General features: G+C 41.1%; 1 protein-coding gene across 1 annotated transcript in view; it reads left to right on the top strand.

Annotated features, from left to right (window-relative positions):
• Positions 1 to 21,428, top strand: part of PAPPA2 (pappalysin 2) — a 288,944-nt gene that overhangs the window by 209,843 nt on the left and 57,673 nt on the right. The window contains exons 17-18 of the mRNA XM_019918648.3: positions 18,384 to 18,552; positions 19,958 to 20,093. Of these exons, the coding sequence (XP_019774207.1) occupies positions 18,384 to 18,552; positions 19,958 to 20,093 (305 nt within the window). The remainder of the gene's footprint in view (positions 1 to 18,383; positions 18,553 to 19,957; positions 20,094 to 21,428) is intronic.

Raw genomic sequence — 21,428 nt, 5'->3', positions numbered from 1 at the left:
ACAACCAGCCTGAAGGCTGCTGTTTTCTTGCTTTTCTTCTTCTCTTCTTGCCTCACTTTTCACACACCTGAGCCAACTCAGGTGTCTGCAGAACAATGCAATGAAGACTGGAGGGAGAGAGAAAAGTCTCGGGACCAGGAGGAATTCGAGGTGGAGGCATTATTCCTAGCTCCCCTGGGCCCGTGGCTGAGCTTTGCCTTGGGAACAGTGAGGCTTCCTCCATGACGATGGGCTTCCTGCTGCGTCTGCATATCTGCCTCCACCGGCTTCCGTGCCCCAGCAGGGGCCCACAAGGCACAGCTTTCTTTTCTGGTTGAGAAACTGGAAGCTTGCATCACAGCATCAGCATCGGTTTGGACTTAAACATTTACATTCACAAGCACCATGCTGAGGAGAGATTAAATTATTTACTGCACTGCATAAACTGGTTTTAATCTTAGTTTACACCTGTTTACATAGCCAGCAGTGGACTGGTAATCAGAAGTTTGCAAGTCAGGAGTAAATCACTGTCACTTGCTGCTTGTGTTTACCCAACGAACTATGTCAGCCTTGTTCCTTTCTTGGAGCCCAGAGTTGTACAGATGGAGCCCTAAAATTCTTTCTAGGACATGCAGGCAGGGGGAGAAGAAGTTGAGAGAAGTTAACAGGGAGATTAACCCAGACAGAGTGGCCACATGCTAGTCTTCTGCAGTTCTCTGAGTAGTAGAAAAACCTCCTAGATGGTCAAATTTGCCACTTGTTCTTTGCATGACCCTGAACAATGTATGTCACATCCACGTGTCTCGGTTTTTGCCTCCTTGACGTGAGGAGTGGTAATGATTTTTACCCAAGAGTACTGTTTTGAGGCCCAAAGCAGGTAATGTACTGAAAGTGTTTTATAAACTATGAAGTTCAATACATATGCTAGAAATTACTTTTTGTTCATTTCTTTTTAAAAGAAGGAAACAACTACCAAAATATCAGCCAAGTACATTGCCTTCCTGCGTCTTCTCAAGTCTGTTGAATATTGTTTCAAGAGAGAAAGATAAATGCTGCATCTGACTTTTCTCTTCCTATCCAACCTGTTTAAGCTTTGCCCCATTGCACTTGCGGATGCAGGGAGGGCACAGCTGCAGGTGGCACTTCTTCACGTGGGCGCTCTATGCCAGCTTCGGGGTTAGGAGTGAAGATATCAGTAAGACCTAGGCTCTGGCCTCAGGAGCACACAGCCTCCATGTTCCCTCTTTCATGGACATTATTCCTCCTTACAGTGGAGCATAGGAGAGGACATGGACTACAGGTAGGCCCTTTCTCCTGGCCCCTGGATCCCTTGCCCCTTCTTCCCGGGATGTGAAGGTGACACTGCTCACACTGACTCTAGTTCCTGAAGACAAGAAAATGCAATGGCTTTGGCCTTGGTCAAGGACCTGGCCTTGAAGTCTTGGGTAGAATCAGTATCACCCAAACTGTATGGATTCTCCAGAGGGAAAAATTGAGAAGGAGAGTAACAAAAAATTCAATAAAACAAAATGAATGCCCATTATGTAGTACAGCCATACAATTATACGGGCATATCATGAAATATCCTGTCACCATTAAAGATGTTCAGAAGAATATTAAAGACATGAGAGAACATTCACAATACAATAAGTGGATAAAAGCAGAACATAGTTATTATAGATGATACAATCCTTATTTTCCATATTAAAGGTATGTTTTTAATCATCCTTCTTCAGAAGCTAGAATTGATTATAATATTAATAGTCGTATTCTCTAGGTAGTAGGTTTATAGGGAATATAACTTTTCTTTTTCTGCTTGTTTATATTTGCTAAGTTTTCTAGACTTTATAATGAGATAAATGAATAAACAGTTTAAAAAAATAATGACGTGAGCTAGAAGGAGGAGATCATAGCCAATTTGTGGAGGCAGAGAGCGATAAAAGAAAACTAGACAGATCTTTCGAAATAGGCAAACCAAGCGGAGACCAGCACTCCAAGATGGCAGTAAGACAGGGACGTGACCCTTCCATCCTGTGTCCAGACCCTTCTGTGTTTTGAAGACAAACACTGTCTCTGTTCTTGAAGGCTATTTCAGACCTCCTCTCCTCCAGTAACACCTCTTCCCTAACTTCCAGCAGATCACCTCACTCCCTAAAGCGCAAAGGTCTGACCACAGGTGTGCAAGCTAATTGACACCTCCAAACATGTTCTCCCCCTTCTCACTGTCTAAAATGAATTATGACCAAAAGGACCTACTGTACAGCACAGGGAACTTCACTCAATATTTCATAATAACCTATAAGGGAAAAGAATCTGAAAAAGAATATATATATATATATATATTCTTTATGTATTATATGTGTAACTGAATCACTGTGCTATACACCTGAAACTAACCCAACATTGTAAATCAACTATACTTCAGTTAAAAAAAAAACAAAAAAAGCTTATTTTTTTTTTTTTACCTAGAAAAAAAACACCAAAGTGTCAATACTCTGGGCAAGTGGTGTTGACTCAGCGAGATTTTTTTGTCTTCTATTTTGGGATTCTTTTAATAAATAATCATATTTTATAATAAATTTAAAAAAATTTTTAAATAAAATGAATTATGAACTCCTCCACCTTTGCTCTGGATCCTGTACCCCTTCTAGAGAATTTCTCTCAATCACTTTACCTTCCTCTTTTCTACATCTGAAGCCTCTTCCTTCCTCTCGCCTGGTTACTTCTCTTTAATTGTGCTCGGGTCTCTCCTATGTTAAAATTCAAACAAGCAGAGCCTTTTATTGACTCCATGTCCTCCTCCAGCTACCACAGCTTCCCCCCTCCCTTTTACAGTGAAACTTGGTGAAAGAGTTGTTCGTATTCACTGTCTCCATCTTGCCATCTTCTCCCTCCTTCACACTTTGACACTCAGGTTTTATTCCCGTCTCTCCACTAAGGCTGAGCCTGCCATGGACCCCACTGCTGTCAAATGCAGGGACTCTTTTTAGACCTTATGTTATGTGAGAATAGTTGGCTTATGTCACGGTCACCCTGTGAGATAGGATGGACCCTCCCACCCAAGTCTGGTTTGGATGTTGAAAGTATGATGCCACACATTGACCAAGAGAGTATGAAAAGGTGTATTACTCACATAATGAGGCTTTCAGGGGAGAGAAGGGGAAAATTCCAAGTTGGTCTTCAAATGGCTTGAGCAATCAGGGAAGGGAGACTGGTCTGGAGTTGTATGGTGGTTAGGGGGTGAGGCTTGGGGGAGGGTTTGTGCATGTGAACAGGACCTGGCGTGATTTGAACTTTCTGCTGAAGCCAAAAGAGGAAGCACCCAGGCTTTCTTACAGGCTTGCTCAGATGTGTGATATGTTGGGGCTTGAAAGCCATCAGAGTCAAACATCAAAGGTGAAGACTGGCTCTTCATTACAACATGGTTGGCTAGACCCTCCTTGAGACTTTTTCCTTGATTCTGCTCTATCTCACTCCCTTGATTTTCTTGCTTCTTCTCTGTCTCTTCTCAATTTCCTCTTCTGGCTTTTTCTCCTCTGCCCATTTCTTCAATATTGGTGTCTCTGTGCTCATTCTTCTCTCTTGCTCTGCACACTTGTCTGGGCTGAAGATCATTTACCCCATAGCCTTGACTACCTTCCACATGCTGATGATTTCTAAAACCACACCTGCTATCTAGTCTCTTCCTGTAAGGACCATAAGACCCATTAGGACAACAGCCTACAGATATAGCCACTTGGGAAATCTGATCTGCCTTTCAAACTCTTACTATATAATACAGAGCCTATTATAATCTCTTTCAAATCTGCACATCCTTCTGTGTTCCATGTGGTTGGGCAGGTCAGGGACCTGCACATAACCTGAGACTTTCGAATGTCCTTCACCCTCAGTCATCAACTTCCATTGAGTGTCATCATCTTACTGACTCCTAGATATGGCCATTTCTCCACATCCCTGCTGCCATTTCTCTATGACAGATCACTATCCTTTTTCACTTCTGAACTGATCTTTCTAACTCCAGTCTTTCCCCCTTCAATACATTCACTACTTTGCAGCATCAATAATCTTCAAAACACTCAAGTCCAGTTACAGTATTCCCCTGCATAAAACTAAATGACAAGCCTTTCTGCTATTTCATCTAAGAATATAAAAAAGCGTAAACTTAAAATACGTTCAAGGTCTTGCATGATCTAGCTGGGCCTGGCTTACCTAGCTTCGTCGCTGACTATCTTCCCTGAGAGATCACTTCCCTCCAGCTGTAACACACAACACCTTCTGTACTGTAGGCTCTGATGCTCTGGACCTTCTTTTACTTCTTTATATACACCGTGGCTAACATGCCTCTGGGCCTTCAAACATGCTGTTCCTTCTGGCTAGAACTCTCCCCGACAGTGGCCTTTTGCTTGGCTAACTCCTACTCCCCTATTTTTTAGCATAAGTGTGATTTTTGTCTAGGAAGCCTCCCAGATCTCCCCAGTCTGTAGGAAGTGTCCCTCCCATGGTTTCCCACTGCACAGAAAACTTCCCTGACAACATCATTTATCTCACTGAGTAGAAATGGTTCGATTAGCTGTCCGCTAGACCATGAATGTTTGTTTAGCATCCTGTGCCCAGTGGCTTCTCCATTTATTGGTGGGTACTCAATAAATAGTTTCTAAATGGATGAAAAGACTGAATTATTAGAAAATTCATGATAGGATTTTAATGTTAAATCTGATGCTAAAAACGGTGCAGGAAAGAGGGTGGTTTTTTTTTTTTCTTATGAGGGTATGGAAATTTCTATTTCAAGTGCTTTAGAGTGGAAGGAACCCTTAAAAATATTATGTCTGTTTTTCTTCTAGCAATTGTCTCAGCAACATAGAAAGAATGGTCATTCTCCAGAGACAGTTTTAATTTCACTTATTCAACTGACATTTAAGCTTGATTGGCAAACTGTACATGTTGGTGGTAACAGAAAAAGGATTAGACCTCTCCCTTTCAACAAGCTCACCAGAACAGTGGTTCTCATACCAGTCTGTACATTAGCATCACCTGGGGAGAGTTCAGATATCTTAATGCCCAGCTCAAACCCCAAACCACTTTCATCAGAATCTCTGGAAGTGGCAGCCAGGCATTAGTCTTTTGCAAAGCTCCCCAAGTCACTCCAATGTGCAGCCAAAATCAAGAAGCACAATCTAGAAGCACAAACCTTTCTTTGTGTAAGAACAATATCAGTCATGGGATTTTGACTTTCTGAAAACTATCCAGAGTAACGTTTCCTCTTCTCAAAGTTACTATAGCTGGGCTTCCCTGGTGGCGCAGTGGTTGAGAGTCCGCCTGCCGATGCAGGGGACACAGGTTCGTGCCCCGGTCCAGGAAGATCCCACATGCCGCGGAGCGGCTGGGCCCGTGAGCCATGGCCACTGGGCCTGCACGTCCGGGGCCTGTGCTCCGCAACGGAAGAGGCCACAACAGTGAGAGGTCCGCGTACCGGAAAAAAAAAAAAAAAAAAAAAATTACTATAGCAGCACTTTTGCATGCCAGATTTCATGTGTCTCTTTGAGGGTTATTTATTTTTGGAGTTAATAGAGAAAATACTAACAATGGTAACTTCAAAGAAATTGCCATGTTTAGATAGTTTCAGGAGTTCTTCCTTATTCATATTTTGTAATACACACACACCTTTCTTTTCCTTCCATGCAATTTACTTCCATATATACGTCATCATTAATCAGGTTAATGTTTCATTAACCTGACTTCCCAGGGAGCTAAAATAAGTGTGTATGATTTATATTTTATCAAAAAGACTGTGTTATATTCTCCCTTGTCTTTCACTCCCGTGGTTACCTTTTTCTCATTAGGTGTTATCTTTATGTGTGAAGGTTAGGCTAACCTCGTTAGGACTCATAATTAATTTAAATTATGAATTGTCCCAACCTTCTAACTTTACTTAGACAGCCTCTCCCTCTAAGTTAGTCATTCATCAAGATGCCATCTGAAAGGTACTGTAGTAGTAATACCTTTTTAAGAGTAACTGTAAATAGCCATCCTTCTGAGGGTCACTTTTCCAAAGAACATAAATCTACTTAAGTTCTAGAAGCACAAATGTAGGTTCAGACTGCAACATTGTAAATAGGCCTTACCTTGTGCCTATTTATTGTTTGACAAACGTTTGGTTGGTAAAACCCTTCAGTGAGGTTTGTCTGATCTGATCTGGGGGGAGGGTGCGAGAGGGCTTTGTAGCTAGATGTGTGTACTTGACCCATCTCTGTACACATAGGAAGACTGTTTAGTGTGGCAGAGACTTAAAACACATAAGGTCTCAACTCTGTACTGTTGGGTTGATGATGATGATGATAATGATGATTCATCACTATGTGCTGTGTGTGTGAAGAGCTTTACATACATTACCCCATTCGTTTCTTATGACACAGATAAATTTTATTATATGATAAAATAATAGTATAATGGAGAATAATATGAGATGGTAATATATAATGATATAATAATAATACATTTAAGTACTTTATTATACCCTCTTCCAGATAAGGAAACTGAGACTCAGAGTATTGTTAAGTAGTCATCCCATGATCACTCAGCCAATATATGGTGCTAAAATCATTCTAACTCCAAAGCCCACGCTCTTGGCTAATAAGGCTTTTGATCGTGGGTAAATTACTGCATTTCTCTGAGCCTCTTTTTCCACCTCTGAAAAGTAATGGAAAATCTTGAGTGACTTCCAGCTCTAAAAGTCTATATTTTATTTTCTGTCTCAACAGAATTAATGGGGAGATTTAACACTTTGGTATAACACCATTGAGAGAAGTGATACATGAAATTTATTGCCACCAGGAAAAAAAAGAAACAGCAATATATTATAAACACAAATACTACACAGACAGGATCTTAGTAGGCAATACTTAGTAGGTAATACTTGGAGAGCTTCTGATCCAAATGAATAGCCAAGGTTTTATTTCTTCCTCTTGATGGGTTTTGGTGAATTGTTCTCCACTCACCCCCGAGAGGATTAGATCTAGATCTTTCTTGAAGACAGAATATTGGGTACATTTTTAAGGATTTCTAGAATTGAGTTTAAAGATTAAGTACTTCTCTAAAATGTCTGAAGAAGAAAATTTAGTCAGCTTTCTAGGAAGTCTTTCCTTTGTCCAAGATTTATCTCTTTGCTTAGTGGTTAATTACGCAGCTTCTGGCGTTAGTGAGATATAAATTTACATCCCAACTCTGCTATTTATTAGGTCTTTGACCTTTCAAGTCACTGATCTCTATTGAACATGACTATTTTTATTTATCAGACGGATAATAGGAAAGAGGGATACTTACAGATTTTTTTAAGGATTAAATGAGACAACAGATATAAAGAACTGAGCACAGTCCTTAGATCAAACTTCAAGTCAGAAGTAGCTGCTGTTTATCATCATCACCATCATCATCATTTCCAGCAGGTTAATACTCCTTGTAAAATGTTGCTTTTGGTGTGGTTAACAGCTAATCATCTTCTTTAGCAAGGAATATACTCAGCTACATTTTCATCAGGGGCTGTTGTTTCCCATCCTGTGGTTGGTTCCTTTGCCCCAGAAAAACAACATAGAGACCAGAAAGACTGAAGGTGGCATTCCAAGTGGGAAGTATAGGTCTTCAGTTACCAGGGCGGTAGGGAAGTGCATTTCCCCTGTCTATAAAGAAAACACACACATCAAAAGAGAAAGTTCATTAAATTAAAAAAAAAAATACATGTACTTCCCTCCACCAATCAGAACCCCCTCTGAATGTTTCATCTCATCCCAGTGTGAGTTATCCAAATACTACAGTGGCTTCAAGTGGACCGTGAAAAGGAAAAAGGGGGATGTGGAGAAAAAGAAATGGAAATTAAATCGTCAGCAAGATAGAGCTGGACATACTTCAAAAATTAGGGTGGGCAAATACAGTCAGGCTGGTCTTGGAGGAGAAGGGAAGGGCATGTCCTGGAGACATTACCTAAATTTTTAGTCTCTTTTGATCTTTTTGAACCATAGCTTGATTCTCTGAGGTTCAACTGATTTTATCCTACCATAAGAAAGGAAAGAAAGACTTGGCTAATGAAATGAAATATGCAGTTGAGGCAAATGCTAAAACTCCTTAAGTACCCTGGATTTGTAATTTTAAAAATTCAGTAAAATAATATACCTAATTTTTAAGTTCTGTGTCATAACACTGGGCATATACATACATGACTAGATGCTAAACCTATGTATATAGAGACACACAGGTTAGCTCTGATTTGGCAATCAAGGGACACACTGTAATCTTTATGTACACTCATGCATCTGTGAGAAATAGAAATTTGTTTTCTTTCCATTAAGACATTGTCTGGCTTTATAATTAGTGTTTATAGTAAATACATTCAAAGTTTATCCTTGGAATCCTCAATTCTCTTGCCATTGTAGGATAATGTGAGATTTAGGCTAATTTATTACAGCCTCTTTTGGCATGAAAGTGACTAAACCTCTGCTCCAAGCCTTGGACACTCACACACACACCTGGGCACAGGCCAGCTCGCTGCTGCAGGCTTCACAGGCTCTGGTGATTGGCATGCAGCCTTCACTTTGAACAGAGCATTTGATGAACTTATAGTTTTCCCTGTGACCTTCAATCCCAAGCTAGGGAGCGTCTTGTAAAACTGTCCTTTCTCCTCTGATATTATATTGACCACTGATCTCTCTATTAATCAGGAAAAATAATTTAAAAAATCTAGCATGAGTAAGTGCTGGGTTGTTATATACAAGCCATTAGGTTCTTCAACTCACAATTTCTCTCCCTGATGCCCTTTCTACACTTCCTTTTTCCTACCCCATTCTGTCGCAGGCTCCCTCTAAGCCCTTCTTCAGCATACCGGGTGAGCATTTTGATTGAGAGCTTGCCTTTTTTCTTTAGTAATAAGGTCAGGTCAGGCCCAGCTAATTTATGAACTGTCTCCTGCAAGATTCTGGGTGGGACAAAAATCTGAAGACTTAAGTAGGGTGGAAAGACTGAGTAGAATGCTAACATTCCACACTTGTATCTCTCATACATGCACGTGCGCACACACACAAACACACACACGGAACACAGAGGGAGAGAGAGAGAGAGAGTAACTTCCACGGCTTATTGAACATTGTATGTACCAGTCATTGTACTACATGCTTTATATACACTAACTTATAAAATCTTCCAAGGACCCTGTAAGGAAGCTATTATTATCCCCATTTTTCAGATAGGAAAACTGAGAGAAGAAAGATGAGGTGACTTAATAAAAGTCAGAGACATATGAAGAGCCACAGATGGAGTTTGAGCATTAGTCTCCTGATTCCAAGTCATCTGCTCTTAACCACTCTACACACCATCTTCCTGATGGGAATTACCCAGTGAAGCCACTAACAACCTGCTGAAGGTCACTGTGACCTCTGACTCTTCCTCTTCATTCAGGGAAAACTGGCAAAGAGAATGTTAATCAGCCTGTCCATTCCAGCCCACATCAGAGGGATGAGGCAAATGCAGGGTTCACCTGTGTAAATTCTGAAGTCATTAGGTAGGTCACAACTTGCCAGAAGTTCTGGTAACTCTTTAGTGGACTCAGGTCTTATCACTGCTGTAACTTCTGGACAAGGAACCGTGTAAAGAGCTTTGCTTTCTGGAAGAGCAACAATGATGGGCAGTGATGGATTCGTGAATTCGCAGGTGAGGGTGTGAATGTATGGACATCCTGTGAGCACTTTTCATGAGACCTGTGAGTTGGACTGACCAGGAACAGGAATATAACAATATCTAGAAGAAGAATTCTTCAACTAGAAACTTTATGAAGATAGCCAAAGGATTCCTTACAAATGAGAGATCCTACCCTCTGAAATGGAATTCATACAATATGTGGCCCTTTTTTGCCAGACTTTTGTCCCACCCAGGCTCTTTTCCCCCACAGGGGCCACATATAGGCCTGTTTTTTTTTTCCATTTAAACTTTAGACTAAGGCTTCAAACACACACTGCCTTTCACACCACTGGTTCTTGCATGCGCTGCTCCTTCTACCTGGCAGGTCCTTCTCCTTCTCTAACAAACCCATCTTTAAGTGTTCCTTTCCTGATAGCCTTCCTTATGCCCCTCTTTGGGTTCCCACAGGTTAGTCTTCTGGCCTTATTATTGTATTAATATTTGTTTCTACAACAGCAGGACCTAATGTAATGTATGGGCACATACCAGGGGCTTAATGAATATCTGTTGACTGAACATATGAATGGACAGATACAGGCATACCTCATTTTATCGCTCTTTGCTTTATTATGCTTTGCAGATACTGCATTTTTTACAAATTGAAGGTTTGTGGTAACCCTGCATCGAGCAAGTTTATCGGTGCTGTTTTTCCAGCAGCATTTGTTCATTTCGTGTCTCTGCATCACATTTCGGTAATTCTCGCAATATTTCAAATCAAAAGATTATGACTCACTGAAGGCTCAGATGATGGTTAGCATTGTTTTTAGCAATAAAGTATTTTTAAATTAATACATGTACATTTTTTAGACATAAAAGCTATTGCACACTTCATAGACCACAGTATAGTGTAAACATAACTTTTACATGCACTGGGACATCAAAAAATGCCTATGACTTGTTTTATTGTGATATTCACTTTATTGCGGTGGTCTGGAACTAAACCCACAACATCTCCAAGGTAGGCTGCAACTGAATGATGAAAGATAATGAAAGCAAGAGATTGCTATTTAAGGTTTCCATGTTTTAGACCCAGTTCACCCCTGCATTTCAGTATAATCACCAGCTCCTCAAACACACCCTGAAGGGAATAGATGTAGAATTATGCAGAATAATGTTAAGGTTTCAATTGCAGGCATTGGAGAAACCTCAGGATGTTTTTAGGTCTGGAGGTAACCTGAGCAGATTTAGTAGGAAGATAGCTCTGTCAGCTGTGTGAAGAATGCATGAGAGGGGCCAAGAGACTGGTAGAAAAGAGGTTAAATGGGTGCTGTTGAAGTGAGAGAGGCCAAGAGACTGGTAGAAAAGAGGTTAAATGGGGGCTGTTGAAGTGAGAGAGGCTGAGGGTTGGACAGTTTAGGCAATGATAGATGAAGAAGTGGCCCCAGACTTGAGGTAGGGGTTCAGCCTTAGGGCCAGGGCATTACCGCATCTGCCAATTTGGAGACCAAAGAGTTAGCAGCCGGAAGATCAAAGATAGAAGTGAGGGGTGGAGCTTTGAAGTAGAATTGACCACACGCTTTTAGGGGTTAGCAGGTTGCTCACTCTGACATGGAAGAGGAGCTTTGTAAGTTATAAGCATTTTTATGAGTCAGGGAAAAATGAAAGGTCAAAGCCCGTGTGTCCGGTGGGCCGATCCTGCCGATTACTATTTCTTGTCCAGTCAAGTGGACCGGGAATGGGCCTCCGGAGGCCTGGTGTGAGCGAGGGTAGAGCAACTATGATCGGCTGTGGACTAGCTATGCCTGGAGTCTGCTGCTCTCCATTTAGGATGTTGGCTTGAGAAACCAGGTCTGCAGTTTGTTAAGAGGAAAGCTGGCCTGGAGTTTGGAAGCACTGATGGTTCTGTCTGGGGTGGAGTAGAGGACCGTGTCTTTTAAAATGGTCTAGAAAACTACTTCCTAAACTTTAATGTGCATAGGAATCACGTGGAGATCTTGTTAAAATACAGATTCTGATTGAGTCTGTCTGGGTGGGAGCCTGAGATTCTGCATTTCCAAGCTCCCAGGTGGTTTCCGTGCTGCTGCTCTGGGAACCACACTGTAAGCAGCAAGGGCCTAGAATGCTCTGAGTGAAGAAGCTTTCTAATTTCACTTCAGAAACTGACCACGTGCCCTGCAAAACGTTTAGCCAATTAATGCTTTCGTTTCCTGACCTACGTAATGGAAATAGTAATGCAGTTACTCCTTGTCATCTTTAGGGATATTCTGTGTGGTGAGACTTTGAGATACTCTGTACAAAGGCACAAAGTAAAGGAAAGTAATTTATCTGCAGCTCCATTTCTAGTAACACTAGTGCTTCCAGATTATGACGTAGGGATTGGCATCAGACAGATCCACGGTACGGGCATACCCTGGATACTGGGGATTTGGTTCCAGACCACGGCAATAAAGCGAATATCACGATAAAGCAAATCACACGAATCTTTTTTGGTTTCCCAGTGTGCATAAAAGTCATGTTTACACTATACTGTAGTCTCTTAAGTGTACAATAGTATTATGTCTTTAAAAACAGTGTACATAATTTAAAAATACTTTATTGCTAAAAAAATGCTAACCATCATCTGACAACACAGGGTTGCCACAAACCTTCAATTTGTAAAAGGTGCAATACCTGTGAAGTGCAGTAAAGCAAAGCACAGTGAAACAGGTGTGCCTGTACTGATCCCTGCTCTGCCATTAGGTAACCTCAGACAAGTTATTTTACTTCTTGAAACCTACTTAGTTCATCTGTAAAATAAACATCTATACATTCATTGAACCAATGTTTATTGGCACCTGTTCTGTACCAGACATTATGCTGAGCACTGGGGATATAATAGAAAATAAGGTCTTGCCCTCACCAAGCTGGCATCCCAGTGGGCGAGGCAGGCAACACACAAAATAATTACAGAGTATCCATTCTATGCAAAAATACACAGGTGCTTTAATTAAAAACCAAAAACATTAGAGGTATAAAATAAGGATGCTCTTGGGTGGCAAAACTTATCCTTAGATAAGAAGAAGAGCCATCCAGGAAAAGAACAAAAAGAAAAGCATCACAAGCAGAGAGCATGGTACCAACTTCCTTTGGCAGGAAAGAGCTTGAGTTGTGCTCGGGATTCTAGGTCCGGTGTGGACAAAGCACACTAAGTAAGATGAATGAGATGTAGGATGAGGTCAGAGAAAGTGTGGCCAACTCATGCGGGACCTCGTGAGTGAGAAAGTTTGGATTTTATTATTCATGCAACAGGAAGCAATTGAAATGTCCTCAGCAGGAAAATGACATGTTCTAATTTATTTATCTGTTTTTACAAAATATCCCTCTGACTGATGTTTGCAGACTAGGTAGGAAAGGGCCCAGAGGAGAAGTGAAGTCTCCAGTAAGGAGTTGAGAGATGGGAACGTGGGCTACTGCTCATGGCAGTGGAGATGCAAGAGATATGGGAACAAATGCTGGAGATATTTGGGAGGCAAGACTAAGAGGACCTACTGATGGATTGAATAAGATCATACTCACTTGGGGAAAAGGTAAGACTGAGACAAAGAGTAGAATCAAGGATGTCTCCTAAGTTTCAAATTTGGGCAACGGCGTAGATGGTGGTATCATTTGCTGAGCTGGGGATGATTACAGAGGAGCATGTGTGGAGAGAAGGGAATCAGGAACTCCCGTAATCACACAGGATGGTTTTGAGGGTCAAATGATATAGATATATATCCTTCTGTACAATGCCTAGCATTTCAGTGCCCAATATTTTATTGTTTTTCTGTTATTATTATTATTACTCATGAGGGACGACTCATTGGAGACACCAGATGCCCTTGATCAGTAAAGACATGATAATTCCCTTGGACTCAACAATCATACTTTTATTTTCTCCAATGGAAAATAAATATTACTTTTGAAAACCCTGCAGTGGTGATAGAAGGATGGGGTAGACTCATGTGTGCCTCAAGCAACATCAATCAAACTTTCAGCCAAGTTTTGATTACAAGATCTTTATTTCTGGCAATGATATAAGAAGCAGAAAGAGCACAGCTGGATTTTCGGCACTAGGTGGATACCACAAGTTCTGGAAATTGGAAAAAGCATCTTCTAACTTGGAAATTGTGGTGATTTCTCTGGAGTAGTTAGAGGGAAAATAAATACAAACCTTCCCCTACCCCCAAACCCTCATGGTACCACTTACAGAGCAAGTTGTCTGGCTGTAACTGTCGTGTTTGGTCTAAGCACCCAGCCTTTTGGCCGGTGTTGTTAGGTGGGTGATTTTGCTCTCTGATTTCTACACCTATGGTTTATTTTTACTAGCATAGGAAAGTAGCATAGATTTTAGTAGTTTGCCAACCTGGCTACATTTTAAGACTGCTGACAAATTTAAAAATATAGAATGTGAGGGCAGTTCCAGGAGATGTAGGCAATCTAGTTTTTTATACAGTTCCTACATGACTTTAATGGGGCTGGTCTACAGATGTCATTTGGAAACCATTGTTGGTGTTTCCAACACCATGTTAGGGTGTTATGTTATGATTTCAAAACTCTGAGTTCTATTCTTGCTTTCCCTTTGACTTGCTTGCTCTGTGACACTGAGCAACTCACCTCATAGTTATTAATGTGCAGTTTCCTGCCTGTAAAATGAGATATTTTAGCCTCTCTTACTCCCCTGGGATAAAGAAAATACAGGGAGCTGATAGTCTGTAAATAGAATATTTCAAGTGAAAGGCACTTGCACTGGACGATCAGAAAAGTCTTAGAATCTCTGTCCTGTTGACGGCCTGCCTGTGTGCTTTGTCTAATATCCAATACCATCATTCTTTGAAATGCAAACCTATTCACTTCATGACTTAACAAGTGTCTCTTAGCTTTTGACTCATATACTTTATGCGAAGGAGTTGGACCATTCTGAATAAAGCAGTGTTTTCATTAATGATTTTATAAGGGTCAGAGGTTACTCCTCAAGATCACCAAACTAGAAGAAACGCAGAGGCGGTTTTGGTACCACTGGGGGTTAAAGTTCTGCCATTGCTATAGGCTTCAGTCCCCTTCAAGGGCCCGACGTGGAAACCGAATTTCCTGGAGCTGGGAGGAATGCAGGACACCTTGAATTCCTACCACAATCTCAGTCCCTTTTTGAACACAGGCCAGAACCAGCCCATGGCACTCAAGTGCCAAGCTCCATACCATGGGATCTCAAGAGTCATTTCCTAAGTCGGTATAGACAGTCATTGACATGGAGCCAGTGACACTGACCAATCAGATGCTTTGCGAGAAGTCTGAGGGTTGGGCCTGAATTGTGTCATCTGATTGATTGACATGCAGAAGACAGCCCCTGTATAAGGGAGATGAAACTGTAAGGAGAATCTGTGAAGTTGAGGGGGCATAGGAACCCCTGCAGGAAGGAAACAGGATTTCCTAGGGAATCAGCCCTGTCTCCCAGCCTCTCCCCACTCCTTCCTGGAGTGCCTCCTCTGGGGTCCAGGGGCACCCATGTGAACTGTGTTGCTTCCCTTGCCACCTTACAGCCTTCTCCCTCCCTTATCACCGATATGACTGGTGATTTGCAGTGCAGGGCCTGTCACATTACCTGGGTACCACCCGCAACGGCCAACTCACTCTTCCCCAGCCAAGTTTTCTCTCTCTACCCTCATCCCTGAGGTTATTAAACTGGCAAGGAAATATATGAAATCGGCATTCTTGAATGGCTCTCCACTCTGGGCAAGAAAAGGGAGGACTGTTTCCATGGCTGAAGTGTTCCAACCAATTCAGAGAAAAATACCACATGAAGTCAAAATATTGTTGTCCTGGCCAAGCAAGGGTTTTCCTTTATGACCATGCTGACATGCAAGGTTTACAGCCTTGCCTCTCCCCTGGTGTCAGTGGTATTGCCTGCTCTCTCCAGCTGGGGAATGGCAGTTCAGCAGAGGTAGGGGAAGGATTTCATCTGTGGGAGGTGATAGAAAGGAGAGAGTCCCTGGGAGAATATAAACTCTGTAGTGTGAAAAAAGAGTAGACTATCCAGCCTAGGAGAGGGACAAAAATGAGCTTCGTTATAGTAAAAAGAACTGCATACGCTTCCTTGAAAATCGATTAGAGAAGACATTTTTAAATGTCATCTTCCAGGAATAAAGGCACAGACGCAGAGAATGGACTTGAGGACACGGGGAGGGGGAAGGGTAAGCTGGGACGAAGTGAGAGAGTGTGGCATTGACATATATACACTACCAAATGTCAAATAGATAGCTAGTGGGAAGCAGCTGCATCACACAGGGAGATCAGCTCGGTGCTTTGTGACCACCTAGAGGGGTGGGATAGGGAGGGTGGGAGGGAGAGGCAAGAGGGAGGGGATATGGGGACATATGTGTACATATAGCTGACTCACTTTGTTATACAGCAGAAACTAACACAACATTGTAAAACAATTATACTCCAATAAAGATGTAAAAATAAATAAATAAAATGTCATCTTCGTTTAGGGAAAGAAGCCTTATACTAAAGAGTACACAGTGTGTGATTTTATTTATATAAAGTTTAAGAACAGGCAAAATGAATCTAAGCTGATGAAAGTCAGAAGAGTGTGGGTTGCAGGGGTGTGGGAAGGTTCAACTGGGAAGAGGGATTTCTACGGGGGCTGGAAATTCTCTGTACCTTGATCTGAGTGGTGATCACGCAGGTGTATTCACATGTAAAAATTTCTTGAGCTGTATACTGAGTTGTGCAATTTTCTATACATAATTTAGTACTCAATGTAAAAATTTCAAATGAATCTTCCTTTTTTTGGTCACACTTATAAATGTGGCATCTGGATAAAGGGCTGTTCAGTTCGATAGAGACATTACTGATATTGAAAGTGGATTGTATAGCATAAGAGGTGCAGCTGAACCTGACCTAGGAAGGACCACAGGCTTCGGCAGCAGGATGACCTGGGTCCAGGTCCTCTCTGCAGCTTTTACTGTGGATCTTTGAGCTAGCTTTAAATCTCTCAGGCTCAGTTTCCTTCTCCGAAATGTGGATAATAATATTTACCTCTAAATGCTGTTTGGGGGATTCAGTGAAATAATGTACGTAGGTGCCTTTCCAAACACCTGAAATACAGCTCAAAAATAGTATTTATTATTAACAGATAGTAGATATATGTGCACATAAACTATGATGCTAAAGAATTCCAGTCATAAAATCAGATTTCTATCCTAAAATATTACTGGGAATAAAGGTATGAATCTAAATAACTATTTAATAATAAGTTAAATACTCCTTCACGAACATCTAAGTGGATATTGTTAAAATATGTTAAACTATTAAAACTTATTTAAATTTTTTGAAATCAGCTGCATTCTGTGCTGTAGGATCTTGGTCAAATTATTTAACGTCTCTGAGTATGTTTATCTATAAAATGGGAATGATAATGCTACTTCATTAGGGAAACTCTGATGGTTCACTTTGTTAAAATATATAATGTGCTATGCAGTGTGCCTAACACACTGTGAATTTCGGTTAAATAATTCAATTTGGCAAATATTTGATTAGTGGCTAATATAAGACAGATTTTTTTTTTAGTTCTTGGGAATTAAAAGCAAGAATAAAACACAGTCCTTGCCTTCAGGCAGCTTCCAACCTAGTGGGAAAGGCAGACATGTACACATGTATAAAATAATGTGATAAATGTTGTACTAGTATAATATTAGAATACTGGAGAAGCATGCAGGGGTCATTGCATAAAAGTATGATAGTCCATCAAACGTGTGTAGATGGTGGGCATATTTAAATTTAAAAAGAACATCGTGATACTGGAAAATAAAAATTTAAGGCCACCATGTGGTTGAATCAGGGGTCAAGGGATTATTTCTGTTTTAGAATCACAAGCTTATCTTATGTTCTGAATCAGAAGTGGATGCATTAAAACAGCAAAATGGACAGCACCTTCAGTTTGGCAGTGAGTTAGAAGGGGAATGGGATGGAGTTTGCAGCAGCAAAACCTAATTCTGTTGACTACTGTCCACCACAAATGCAGTCTCTTTGGTTGGAGGCCACATCTGTGCATGCGAAGGAAGGGCAGTTCTTCCAGGACACTGTGGAGTCATGTCTACTCAGAGAATCTCACGAAAGCTATGAATGCTTTCCAAGAAAAAAATGGACTTGTAAGCAAACAAAATGGCCATAGTAATTTCCAGTGAGGCTCTTGCTCTTCTGAAGTTCAGGGTAAGAGCCTCTGTTTTAAGAAGACCCCTACTGCTGTATCTTCTCCCCTCTTTGGAGAACCAATAAATATTGGCAGCTTCACTGATTACATTACCATATTAACACTGATGATCCTCAAATGACTTCCGTTTAGTCCCCTGAGTGTGTGATAATCATTTCTGTACTCCATCCTGCCAGGTATTTTCCAAGTGCACTTGGGTGTGAGACTGCTCCAAGATGAAGAGCTTCATGAAAACCCAACTGAAAAAGTCTAGATGCTGCTCTGATAGTTATAAAAACTCTCTGGAGAGTAATATACAAAATATTACTGTATAACAGCTAACGTGATCACTGCTATTATGTGCACATTACTATTTTTACTTCCATGACTTAGAAATTAGACTAGAGAGGTATGACATTTGGCTAACGAGACCCAACTGTCCCTGTCTATTTAGCCCATGTTACTGAGGGTCCAGTCTTCTCCCATAACCTCCTTGAGGGATTTTGATGGGCTATGTTGCTTTATGTCTTATCAGCAAGTTCCTGAAGATCCAGTGCCTGGAAGATGGAATCTGGGAGCAAGGCAGCTGCGTCCCAGTGGTGTGTGAGCCCCCATCTCCTGTCTTTGAAGGCATGTATGAATGCACCAATGGCTTTGAGCTCAACAGCCAGTGTGTGCTCAACTGTAACGAGGAAAGTAAAAGGGTAAGGATGACTTGAACTTTATTTTGGATCAGGTTGTGCTCTAGTCTTGGTGACCAATCCAAGAATGTTCCGTAGAAATGATCTAAATGAATTGCAACAGGCAGGGCCTTACCAAGCTGGGATTCTAACCAGGGGTGTTGATATTATTTGATAGGGAATTCAGAAGAGGCCACGTTTTTGGAATATTCTCTCCTGACTTCAGAACTTCCTCTTGGATAAGAAGAACAACCTGATGGGTTGGGTACCTGGGTAAATTGCAAAAATGCTGGGATTCTGATTTGGCAATGTGATTTCCTCTGATCTAACTTGGCTAGAAATGCTGGTATTACACTTTTTTAATAGAACAGAGTCCTGAACAGAAACACGAATTCCTCAGCAAAGGCAAAGCCGAACGCGCTGTTTGACTATTATTCTCCCTAGGATTTTGGCGTGAGAGGTCTCAAGCAACAACCACAGTCTTATCACGGTTATGTGACTAAAATCAATTTTATTTTAGAATCTTTTCAAGTACCACACACATACACGAGACAGGAAGTTAAGCAGACTTCCTAGGCAAAGATCAATGACCTTGACTGCTCTCCTGGAACATGCCTTTATCTCAGTGTTCAGTACTCCAAGGTAAACACTGCAGGACAGATTTGAAAAGAATACTCCATGAAATGAGACCCCTTAGAAATCAACACATCTGTTTGCACTGAGTGTTTAAGGAGTCAAGGAGTTGGCCAGGTGAAGGGAGAGTTATTGTAATTCTAAAATCTTACTTTCTTGGGGTTTGTGAGTTAGTGCTACTCTCTGTGTTTGCCTATAGTATACTTTGTGATTGCTGGGGATGTGAAGCCAAGAGTTACACAAACCAGCATACATGTGGAGAAAGGGACTAGAACTTCGGTGAGATCAAAAGCATCTATGATGTCTCCATTCAAGCAGAAAGGCAAAAAGCACCTCCAGAAAAATTATGAATTAGTTTTACGGGCTCAAACTCATATTGAAAAAAATCTGACATTTGCCACAAGCAGCATCTGTGGGATAGTATGAATGGATCAATGCAAAACAACACCATTGGGGAAAAAAATTCCAAAAACTATCTCAGAATACATGGGCTACTGTTGATAGCTCACCATATCCTTACATCCAAAGGAAAACACATTGTTAATGAATTTTATTAATACAAAATTGTTCATGATTCCTTCACATCAAAACAGCAAAAACTTGTCTTGACTTCGTTTGCGGAGGCGGGGGGAGGCGGTGGTCAGAAACAACATGGTTTATTATCTCAATATTGTCTTTTAGTCCAGGTTCTAGAAGTTGGAGAACACTACCATTTATAATCAGACCACCTTTTTCCCCACTCTAAAAGAAGTTAGTAAAACAATAAGGTACATATGTTTAACTTTTGATATTCTAGCATCCCATCCTCTGCACGAAGGAGGGACTGTGGACCGAGGAGTTCAAGTTATGTGAGAACCTGCAAGGGGAATGCCCACCACCCACCTCGGAGCTGAATTTCGTGGAGTACAAGTGTGAACAGGGATACAGGATTGGTATGTTTGGGAAGGGATGCTGACTTCTGCTCCCAAGTAATCCTTAACTAGGACTGGCTGGATCTTGAATCAGATCCATTGTTCTCCCTGAGGAGTGGATAGAAATTCAAGTTGACTCTTAGCTGCTTCAGTAAAAATGAAATTTATGACAAATTTATTTTTTTTTATTCCTCCACTCATGTGTAATGTTGTTGCCGCTGCTGAACCATTTGCATAGTGTCTGGTCACGTTACCCATTTCACAGCAGGCTGAAAAGTGGATTGATTTGTGGCAGGAGTAGTAGTTCTAAGAGGAAAGGTGGAAATGTGTAGGCGCACACCACGCATGTGCTGGGCGCCTCCTCCATTCTCTCTGCTGTTGTTACTGGAGCAGAGAGTTCCTGCAAGGAACAATTTGAAATTGCCTAGCTTGCCTGGCTCAGCAGCCATTCCTTCTGTACAGGGGATTAGGCTCCAGAACCTAGGGGTAACTTCTTAAAGCAGTCATTGAAATTAAAAGTCTCTGTGGCCAGGGCCGATTGAAAGTCAAGTTGACTTAAATTTGCTCTGGCTGGACTTAAGCATCATAGAAAAGGGATGCTGTTTGTGGAAAACTTTGTGAGATTAACCCGACGTTTTGAATTGTACAAGCAAGGAGTAATTTTCCAAGTCATTCTAACGTTTGTAATGCCAGTAGGTATCATTTGAGTTAATGAGAAAGCTTGTTAGTTTCTGAGAACGTTCTTCACCATCTTCAAGTTGCTCTTTGCACTGAGAAGTCTTAAGGTCAGGCAAGGAGTAGCGGAATGCTGAGACCATGCCCCTTGTGTGGTGTCTCGTGAGAAAATTCTTATCTCCCCACCCTCTAATTTTTACATTAATATGTCACACACACACACGTATATAGAGTCCTTAAGAGTCATGTAACTCTTTGAGTTATTATACAAGTCAGCAAAAAACATTATAATAAAACTTATAAACAATAAGTGTGAGCTGAAAAGAAACTTGGAGATCATCAAAATCTTTAGATGAGGAAATAGAGAACCCTGAGAGTCTGCCTTCCTTGAATAGAATTTTAGAAGATACTTAAGACGCCACATACAAAGAAATGAAGCAAGATTTTTCTTTAAAAGGCCAACACATGACCAAAATCTCTGCTTCTGATTTCCCCTTGTTTCCTCTTTTAATCACATAGGTTTCTTGGCTGCCTGTGTAATGACCTTCAGTCTAGTGGGCATTATAAATCCACCTTCATGATTTCTGGGCCATTTCTTCCCCAGCTAGTAAAGTTCTTAGGTAGTAGATGTTGCAATCATAAGCTTCCAGGAAATTATATGAGCAGAAATGGTATTAAAAG

This window comes from Tursiops truncatus, chromosome 1 (genome assembly GCF_011762595.2).
Source record: "Tursiops truncatus isolate mTurTru1 chromosome 1, mTurTru1.mat.Y, whole genome shotgun sequence".
NCBI lineage: Eukaryota > Metazoa > Chordata > Mammalia > Artiodactyla > Delphinidae > Tursiops > Tursiops truncatus.
Note: the sequence above shows the minus strand (reverse complement) of the source record. Positions and strands in the feature narration are given on the sequence as shown.